This window comes from Thunnus maccoyii, chromosome 22 (assembly GCF_910596095.1).
Source record: "Thunnus maccoyii chromosome 22, fThuMac1.1, whole genome shotgun sequence".
Taxonomy (NCBI): Eukaryota; Metazoa; Chordata; class Actinopteri; order Scombriformes; family Scombridae; genus Thunnus; species Thunnus maccoyii.
Genome location: NC_056554.1, coordinates 23,536,059 through 23,546,295, shown reverse-complemented (window position 1 = coordinate 23,546,295; position 10,237 = coordinate 23,536,059). Strand labels below are relative to the sequence as shown.

Genomic DNA, 10,237 nt, shown 5'->3' with positions numbered 1-10,237 from the left:
GTGGCAGACCTGAAACACACAGACAGCTCTCTTCCAAAAAAAAGAAGAGGCTGGGAGAAAAGTCAGTGAACGTAACCATGTTGTTTGCAAAACTATGTAGTGTTTTTATAAAAGCATTAGAAGAATGGAGTGAACTGTAATTTGATCAGGGCGTTGATGAAAATGATGAATGGTCATGCTCGGAAATTACCCGATAAGATCCTCAAATATTATCTGTTCGAACTTGTACCAGAGCTGCTGTAAATCAGGGAACGATCCAGAACCTTTAAATAATCAAGCCAACAGGAGGAGCACACTTTTGTTTTTTGCTCACAATTTTCATGAGTTGAAATAAAAGATCCGTGTTAGTGAGCACTTCTCTGCCAAGATAATCCATCCACCTGACAGGTATGGCGTATCAAGATGCTGATTAAACAGCATGATTATTGCACAAGTGTGTGTTGAGCTGGTCACAATAAAAGGCCACTCTAAAATGTGCAGTTTTATCACACAACACAATGCCACAGATGTTGCAAGTTTTGAGGGAGCATGCACTTGGCATGCTGACTGCAGGAATGTCCACCAGAGCTGTTGAGATCGTCTGAGACCAGCCACCTGGACAGCTGATGCAACAGTTGGTTTGCATGACCAGAGAATTTCTACACAAACTGTCAGAAACCATCTCAGGAAAGTTCATCTGCATGCTGGTCATCCTCACCAGTTTGTCGTCATAACCGACTTGAGTGGGCAAATGCTCACCTTTGATGGCACTTCTGGCACTTTGGAGAATTGTTCTTTTCATGGATGAATCCTGGTTTTCACTGTACAGGGAGATTGGCAGACAGTGTGTATGGTGTTGTGTGGCGAGCGGTTTACTGATGTCAGCGTTGTGAACAGAGTGCCCCATGGAGGCGGTAGGGTTATGGTATGGGCAGACATAAGCTACAGACAACAAAGACAGATGCATATTATTGATGGCAATTTGAATGAACAGAGATACTGTGACAAGATCCTGAGGCTCATTGTCATGCCATTCACCCACAGCTATCGCCTCATGTTGCAGCATGATAATGCACGGCGCCGTGTTGCAAGGATCTGTACACAGTTCCTGGAGGCTAAAAACATGCCAGTTCTTGCATGGCCTGCATATTCGCCAGACATGTCATCCATGTTTGGGATGCTCTGGATCAGCGTGTACAACAGTGTGTTCTACCAATATCCAGCAACTTTGCACAGCCATTGAAGAAGAGTGGACCAACATTCCAAAGGCCACAATCAACAACCTGATCAACTCTGTGCGCAGGAGATGTGTCGCATTGCACGAGGCAAATGGAGGTCACACCAGATACTGACATGTTTTCTGCCCTCCCACCCAAAAAAATGCCTATCTGTATCCCTAGTCATGTGAAATACATAGCTCAGTGCCTAATGGGTGTATTTTTTCCAAGATAAAACTGCACATTTTATTGTGACCAGTCCAATGCACACTTGTGCAATAATCATGCTGGTGCAGGTGTGTGCAGCTGTGTTAGTGCACAAGGTATTCCTGAAGAGGATGCTTAATAAAATCCATCCCGGATACATAAAGGTACAAATCATATTTACCATGGATGGTGTCTTTATATTTATCTAAGGCCTACTCCCTTGTTTGGAAATTCTTACTAAAACTGGCACAGATCCAAAACAATCAAATAAGAATTATACCATCATAATACATCATGTACTGGCAGGGTCATGTCCAAGGAACAATACTAAGTAAATACATTTCAATTGTAAAAAAAGGAACTTAATTCATATGTGATATTTATATAAATTGATATGTATAGTTTATATGTATATTAATTAAATTAATATTAATTGATTTATACAAATTTCCTGGACATTTTCTAAGTAATTTCCTGGTATGTAATGGGTAATTTTAGGGCAATTTACAGAAAGGTGGTACAATTTGTTACAAATTAAAAGAAAAGAAACTGAAAAAAGTCTTATGTTGGTAGTGCCCATGGTTATATTTGGATTCATTGTTGTTGATTTGCAAAAATTCTTAATAAATTAGACTGTTGACAATTCTTTAACAGACAGAAAATACTCAGTTTTCAGTGTCATTTGGTGCGTCAAACAAGATTTTAGCATATTAGATTATATCTTAGTTTTGAACAGTTACACAGAGGTTACTTTTAGGAAATTGTTGAAGAAATTTCCTGTAAATTAGAAGCACAGTAAAGTAAAGTGTGACCAAAATTGTTCATAGATGCTGATTCATTATAGTTTTATTAAGAAACAACTTAATGTACTGATATATTGTTTGACACACAAAACTACACACTGAAAAGTAAGTTTTTACAGTCTGTCAAGAAATTGTTAAGAATAAAAATTTTTTGCAAATTAAAAACAACATATAGATCCGCATATAAACCAAACTTTTCTTTTTCTAATTTTCTTATAATTTGTATCAAATTGCAACAAAGTGTTACATACAAGTTACATACCTGCAAATTACCCAGGAAACCTGTATATATATAAAATTATGGGACCTGTGAAATAGAGTGTAATCATTAAACTTTCAATTTAACCAGTGGTGTATGGTGATGTCCACACAGGTACAGGTTCTGCACTCAAGGTACAAATTTGAGGTACTTATACCTGACTTGAAAAATTGTGAACATATCCTTTAAACTGTGAGTCAGATCTGCTCTTTGTTGGAGGTGGTTAAGGTGACAGCTGTGGCCCAGGAGAGACATGCTCTCCATTGTAGTAGAAATTTATGGAGAGGCCTTTAATTCAAAACTCTACCCAAACTGTACACCACCTATCCAGTTACCAGACACCACCTATCCAGTGGCAGCACAGGATGACTGGATAGGTGGTGTGCAGTTTCACATGGGCTATGTTGGTGTTGGTCAGGACAGGGACAAATACTTTTTCACAGCACTGTACATTTTTATAATTAAACATGGTCAAAGTTCATCAGAACTGTTTATAGCTTGCAGGTGACAGATTGTCTCCCATTGTCAAGAGTGATCAGTAAACATGAGTGATGCTATTTGAACATCATAAAATCTAGTAACCATTTAGATGTCTTTTATATATTAGACATCTGTTCAATAATACACCATCAAGTGGGGTTCCGGCAAGTTGATGTATTTAAACAAATTGTGTGACGCTCAGACAGATAATTCTCTGTATATAAGAGCTGGTCCTTCTCTTGTTCAGCATCTACATTCAGACGGAGGGAAATTATCCAAAAGCAGGTTTGCTTTGCTTCTCTCTCCTCACGCTCTTTTCTTCTATTTGGTTGTCTCTCATCATTCACTAAAGTTTATCTGCTTTAAATATCACTAACATGTCTGTCTCTATACTTATTGAAGGAAAGCGTCATAAGGTCTACATCATCTCCACCATGAAGTTGCTGACCGTGTCTGTACTCGTTTGTTCCATGATGGCTCTGGCTGGAGCTGCTGGTGAGTATCTGACTGAATTTGTGTGTTTTTGTCTTTAGACCTCAATAAATAATAATGAAAATAATAATAATAACCTCTAACTGACATGTTTAACTGTCCAGCTCTTCAAGAAGCAGAGAAAGAGCACGAGGCAGTGGCAAAAATTCAAGAAGGTGAATACATTTATTTATTCAGATCAATATTAGCTTAATATTAACCATTACGGGTCAAATTTGACCCATGTTTACATTTGAGCAGTAAAAACACCATAAAAACCTTTCTTGAAGTCAGAAATCTTTACGACTTCTCCTAACATCACCCTGAATATACAATTTTTGTTTTATTTTTGTGCAGTTGATACACATTTTTGTACATATAGGATATTTTGGGTAAATTTTGATTTGTGTTTATTCAAAAATTCAAAAGTCACCATTCAAACCTGTTGTAGGGCAGCTACTGTCAGAATGTAAGGATCAAAGTGCATCACACTGTCTAGAAGTTCAAACTTACCCACTTTTTCTCCACCATTTGTGTTCAGAGGAGCATCATGTTGACAACCGGTCAACATATTGTCCCGATGGCTGGACTAAGTACAACATCCGCTGTTTCCTCTTCGTTCCCGAAGCCTTGAGCTGGGCTCAAGCTGAGGTAATCAGGATGATTTGCATTCACTGAAGAACACTTTTATCAAGTTACAAAGTGTGAAGAGCTATTTTGGGCACACCCACTTCATTTTCTTTAGGTGACTAACAGTTGGAACATTTCTACAGATTGGATTGATATGAAATTCCAGTTGAATCCTCAGTAGAAAAGATGAACAACTGCATTAAATAATATCTGGTAATTTGATAGAAAAAGAAAGTCATAGGTACAAAACTGCAAAAATTCAGGGTAGAAGCTAATTACAACTCCCAAGGTGCGTTCAATCACAGAGCCTAAAATTCGGTCACGTGCGCCTCTAACGGCAGGAAGAAGCTAAACATTACAGTGTTGGAAAAAACGATTTTACAATCTGCAGTGTAAATCGGCTCCTTTTTTTATGGGTCACTTTTGAGTGAAATCAGCAACTATGGCGTCAAGTTTTGTTTACAACTTCAACAACAAAGCATTTTAAATTTATTAACGCTCTGATTCTTGTCTCTGACTGGCTTCTTCTCCATAGCAACAGCAGCTGAGGCTCATTGGTATTGTCATATCTTTAGCTGACAAAACATGATTTTTCAGTAACAGAGTTGAAATAATTGAAGCTGGTGGTCACAACATAAACCTATAGTATTGTTATAGCATCAGTAGAGTCCTGTGTTTCTGTGTTCAGTGATATTGAGGATGTTGTTTAAAGAAAGATTAGCAGCACCTTCCTATTCACAACTCTACTCTGTTGTCTGTTTATCTCCACTATAGAAAAACTGCCTGTCCATGGGTGCACACCTTGCATCGGTTCATGGAACGGAGGAGTACAACCAGATTAAAAGTATGATTGAAGAAAAAACTCATGAGTATCCTGAGACATGGATTGGAGGCTCTGACAGCCAAGAGGTTTGTCACGTATAATTACAAAAGATGTCTAGAGTGGTGTTTACATTTAGATTATCTTTATTTATATGCATCAGTTGTCTTCTATTCTATCTTCTAGGATGGTGTTTGGCTCTGGAGTGATGGCACACCTTTCATTTTCTCATACTGGTGCAGCGGAGAACCTACTACGCAGCAATGTTTACAGATGAACTACGGAGGTAAACCATGAAATACATTACTTTGCATGAGAGATTATGTACAAGTGGTGTAGATATTAAAGAATGCATGACAAAAACAAGGTAACTTAGTGCTCTGAAATATTGAAAATCCGCTTTCACACATCTCACTGATGACATTGCAGAAACCCAGGTGTTTATAGGTGACCAATAAAAATGGGCGTTTTTGGGGTGCAGAAAGCTCCGTCTCAACGAAATTCTGAAACAACCAATCAGATAGCAGCCTCAGGTCACCTGCTTGCCAAAAGTTGAAGGATTTACATACACACTCATTTGGCTGTAGCCCCTCACACAGGAAGTATACAGGATGTATTCAAACAGAAATCAACCAAAAACAATTTGAAACAAATGTTTCATAATTCTACGAGACACAGAGTAAGAATAAACATTTTTATTTCATAGTTATTTTGTAATATATATTTAAGTCATGTTTAACATGAGCCTTTCTTCTCTGGATAATTGGAACAGGGTGATGCTCTGCATTAACCAGCCGCCTCTGATTACTAAAGTGTTTACATTAAAACATTAAAACTCAAGGTGCAACCTGTAAATCACTAGTTTGAAACTAGTAGTTTCTAAGAATATAGAAAGGACTTTAAGATTGTCTTGTTTAAACCAGAGAGCAGGAAGGCACATTAGCAATTAAATGTTCAATTAGAAAGCATTTGGAAAGTCTGGCATTTTTAGCGCCTGACTTAAAACTGGATAAAAAGTCAATATATCACAGCTTCTGGTAGACAACCACAACACTGATACATGCACAAAGGGGAAATTATACCATTGACAGGCAACCGAATGAAACAGACCATTACCCTGATTAAAATTATGGATTTCTCTGGGTTTGAACATTGTGTGAAACATTTGGGATTACATAAGTACACAATTCAACAAGATACATAACATAGGTCTAGACGTTAATCTAATCTACATCTGCATCAAAACATTATATCATATGATTAACAAGCATGCTGATGTCCTGTGTTTTTAATAATTGCAGGTGACAAATGCTGGGATGATACATATTGTGCTACTACCCTGCCATCTGTCTGTGCCAAGAAAATCTGATGATTCCTGAGCAGACAGAAGAGGCATGAAACACCTGTGAGAAGCACAAACATTAGTGGATATGTGTTTGTGTTTATGGTCACAAGTTAATCATTTAGTCATTTTATCATCAGTCTCATATATAACCTGATAGCTTTATAACTCATTTTTCATTTATTTCTATCTTGCTATCACTGTAAAGCTACTTAAGGAAGGAAGCAACAAGTGACACAAACGGGAGCTGGATTGTCTTTTAGGTCTTGTGCCAAACTGAATGTGTTATGAAAAGAATGCTTTTTCTTACTCTGGAGATTGAACTGTTCTGTCTCATATTGTGCAAAAATCAAAGACTCAAGCATGAAACAAACTGGTTTGTAATTCTATTTTAAATGGAACAATTATTATCAAAGGTATCACACTCAGATCAACATCTACACTGTAAAATATCATTCAGAGATTTAGTGGAATTAACTAATTTTGTCCTTAACTTTACTTAAATATGTATGTTTTATAATTTCAAGTTAATTAAACCTAAAATACATTTTTTTGGAATTCAGTACTGAAAAATAGTACATGAACTGATTAACTAGGAACTGGCCTGCTGCTACTGTGTCCAGAAAGAACTCAGCCAGAGATGTTGAAGTTAAATCCAGGATGTTTATTTAGAACCAGCTGAATTGGCAGATGATGTGTGGTTATTCTGCAATATACATATTAAAATTTAAAGCACATGAGAGGTATAGTATATTAAACTATGTTAAATATAGTTAAAAATAATGATAAGCAAACTATCAATAGCTCAAAAAAATCTGTAAGAAATATATAAAATATATGATATTTATGACTCCCAACACCAATGGAGGTAAAAGGAATTGAGTTGAAAATTTACAGAGATCTTCTTAAGTGAGTGACTAAAGATAATTTGTGGCATTCACCGATTAAGGAAAAGAAAAAGAAAATATTCTTGCATCTAAAGTCTGTTACTCCACCGACCTCACTGCGAGCAATTTTCATTAGAACTACTTTCTATTAAAGAAAATGGTCCCTAAAGTGACAGCATGTCACCTTTTGGTTTATCAAGAGTTACAAGTGCAAAGACAGTGCTGTTTAAGTTCTTTAAAGGACAGGTTCACAATTTTTTAAGCGTGTCTTAAAACAACAGTCAGGAGCTCAAATGAACATTGAAAGATGTTTTTCTTGCTGTAATTATTCCTCCTGTTCATACTGACCATTAGAAGATCCTTTCATAATGCACTTACAATGGAAGTGATGGAGGACAAAATCCACAGTCCTCCTTCTGTACAAAAATGTATTTAAAAGTTGATCTGAAGCTAATATGAAGCTTCAGCGTCCAAATGAGTCAAATCAAGTAGATATTTTTCAACATTACAGTGTTTTTGTTACTATACTTCCACCACAGCTCAACAGGGAAACATATTGGCATATAACCTCATATTAGCTTCAGATAAACATTTAAAAACATTTTAGCTCAAATTAATGGTTGTGGGTTTTTCTCCCATCACTACATTGTAAGTGCATTATGAAGGAATCTTGTAATGGTCAGTATGAACAGGAGGAGTGATTACAGCAAGAAAAACATATTTCAATGTTCATTTGGGCACTCATTTTTGAGTTGCACAAACTTAACTCCATTAACTTCCAATGCCATCTAAAACCTTCAAGAAATGAATCCCAATCTACCTCCATGCATAGATGCAGCTAGAGGACTGTGAGAAGTTATAGCTGTGTGTCATTTTGGTGGACTAACCCTTCAACCTCCTCTGTGGAGCCAATTAGAGGCCAACAGCTTCCAAGTTTCTTTATATTTATCTAATGCCGACTCACTTCTCTAGAGATTCTTATTAAAAGTGGGGCAGATCCAAAACCATCCAACAAGAAAGCCACTTGTCAAAACAGAAAGTCAGCACTGAGTCACACCATCAGGATGTAACATGTCTGTCTCTATACTTATTGAAGGAAAGCATCATATAAGGTCTGCATCATCTCCATCATGAAGTTGCTGACCGTTTCTGTACTCATTTGTTCCATGATGGTTCTGGCTGGAGCTGCTGGTGAGTATCTGACTGAATTTGTGTGTTTTTGACTGACATCAATAAATAATAATAAAAATAATAATAATAACCTCTAACTGACATGTTTAACTGTCCAGCTCTTCAAGAAGCAGAGAAAGAGCACAAGGCAGTGGCAAAAATTCAAGAAGGTGAATATATTTATTTATTCAGATTAATATTGATACACATTTTGTACAAAGGGGATGTTCTGGGTTAAATTTAATCTGTGTTTATTCAGAAATCACCATTCAAAAATGTTGTAGGGTAGCTACTGTCAGAATGTAAGGGTTAAAGTGCATCACACTCTGTCTGGAAGTTACCCACTTTTCTCCACCATTTCAGTTCAGAGGAGCATCATGTTGACAAGAGGTCAACATATTTTCCCTATGGCTGGACTAAGTACCACGGCTGCTGTTTCCTCTACGTTCCTTGAGCTTTAAGCTGGGCTCAAGTTAGGTAATTGGGATGATCTGCATTCACTGAAGAACACTTCAACATTTTCTTTGTTTATTCTGTTTGTTTTGACTTGCACACTTGGTAACTTCCTCATCTAACTTTAGTGTCATCTCATTAATCACATTGTTATTTTTTCTGGGCAGCTTTATCAAGTTGCAAAGTGTGGATAGCTATTTTTGGCGCATCTGGTCCATTTTCCCCATAGACAACATTAAGTCACTAAGAGTTGGAACATTTCCACAGATTGGATCAATATGAAACTCTTCCAGTTGAATCATTAGTAGAAAAGATAATATATCTAAAATAATCTTAAATAATATCTGATACTTTGATGAAAAAAAAATCAAAGGTACAAAACTGCAAAACTTCAAGGTCGAAAATAATTATGACTCCCAAGTGCATCCAATCCACTATAATGCCTAACAGTAAATCTTAATTAAAGAAGTAGCTTAAAATAACTTAATCTTGGAAAAAAGTTGGAGTCACTCATTTTCGTGAATTTAACATAACTCAATGAATTGTTGAAGGAACTCAGTTGTTTTGAGTGCACTTAAATTTTTGGAGCATTTTGGGTATTGGTAATATAATTCCATTTTGTTCAATCAACTCATTTTCTTAAAGTTGACTTTACATCATTACAAAAATGTATGCCCTGCCAATGGGCAGCTATAATGCTGAGTATGGTTTTGGATGTTTTGATTTTTGTTTTTTTTTTCAGTTTATAAATCATCATATTGTACCAAAGTAAACCAAAGAATGGATTCAAATGATTCTTTATCATTATTGTAATCATTTCCCAAAGATTTGATGTTAGTTGCATTAAAAAAGTATTACAATCAATCAATTTTGATAATTCATTAATAATGTAAGTACATTTTCAAGTAAATGGCCATTATTTTATGTTTCTAGCTTCTCAAATTTTATAATTTTTTGCTTTTCCTTGTCTAATAAGAAAATTGAATATTTTGGGTTTTGGACTGTTGTTAGGACAAACAAGGCATCTGATGATATCACCAAACAATTAAAATAAAAATCAGCAGATTTATTGAAAATAGTCATTAACTGCCCACCTAAACTTTATTCACTCTCCATTTGTATTTGGGCAACCCAGTTAGTTACATCCTGTCCAGAATACAAACAGTGAACCTGCAGTTCACTTTGTCATCTTTACGCCATGGTACTGAAAAACAGGGAGGCATGACCATTTCGGACCAGTTTGCACTGGATGAAAAGACTAATATTTACTTTAAACAAACTATGTGATGGATGGACAGATAATTCTCTGTATATAAGAGCTGGTCCTTCTCTTGTTCAGCATCTACACTCAGACGGAGGAAAATTACCCAAAAGCAGGTTTGCTTTGCTTCTCTCTCTTCACGCTCTCTTCTTCTATTTGGTTCTCTCTCATCATTCACTACAGTTAATCTGCTTTAAATATCACTAACATGTCTGTCTCTATACTTACTGAAGGAAAGCATCATATAAGGTCTGCACC

At 36.3% G+C, this 10,237-nt stretch overlaps 1 protein-coding gene across 1 annotated transcript; it reads left to right on the top strand.

The window, feature by feature from the left end:
* Positions 1-2,718: 2,718 nt before the first annotated feature.
* LOC121890009 (type-2 ice-structuring protein-like) lies at positions 2,719-6,235 on the top strand. Its single transcript, XM_042402257.1, has 7 exons — positions 2,719-2,878; positions 3,348-3,440; positions 3,542-3,592; positions 3,958-4,067; positions 4,821-4,955; positions 5,053-5,152; positions 6,168-6,235. The coding sequence occupies exons 1-7, from the start codon at positions 2,719-2,721 to the stop codon at positions 6,233-6,235; spliced, it is 717 nt and encodes a 238-aa protein (XP_042258191.1).
* Positions 6,236-10,237: the final 4,002 nt, after the last annotated feature.

Coding starts and splice junctions, on each gene's coding strand:
- LOC121890009 (XM_042402257.1), top strand. CDS start 2,719: ATGCTCTCCATTGTAGTAGAAATTTATGGAGAGGCCTTTAATTCAAAA. Junction 2,879..3,347: donor CATGGGCTATGTTGGTGTTG/GTCAGGACAGGG, acceptor TACTTATTGAAG/GAAAGCGTCATAAGGTCTAC. Junction 4,956..5,052: donor GAGGCTCTGACAGCCAAGAG/GTTTGTCACGTA, acceptor TCTATCTTCTAG/GATGGTGTTTGGCTCTGGAG.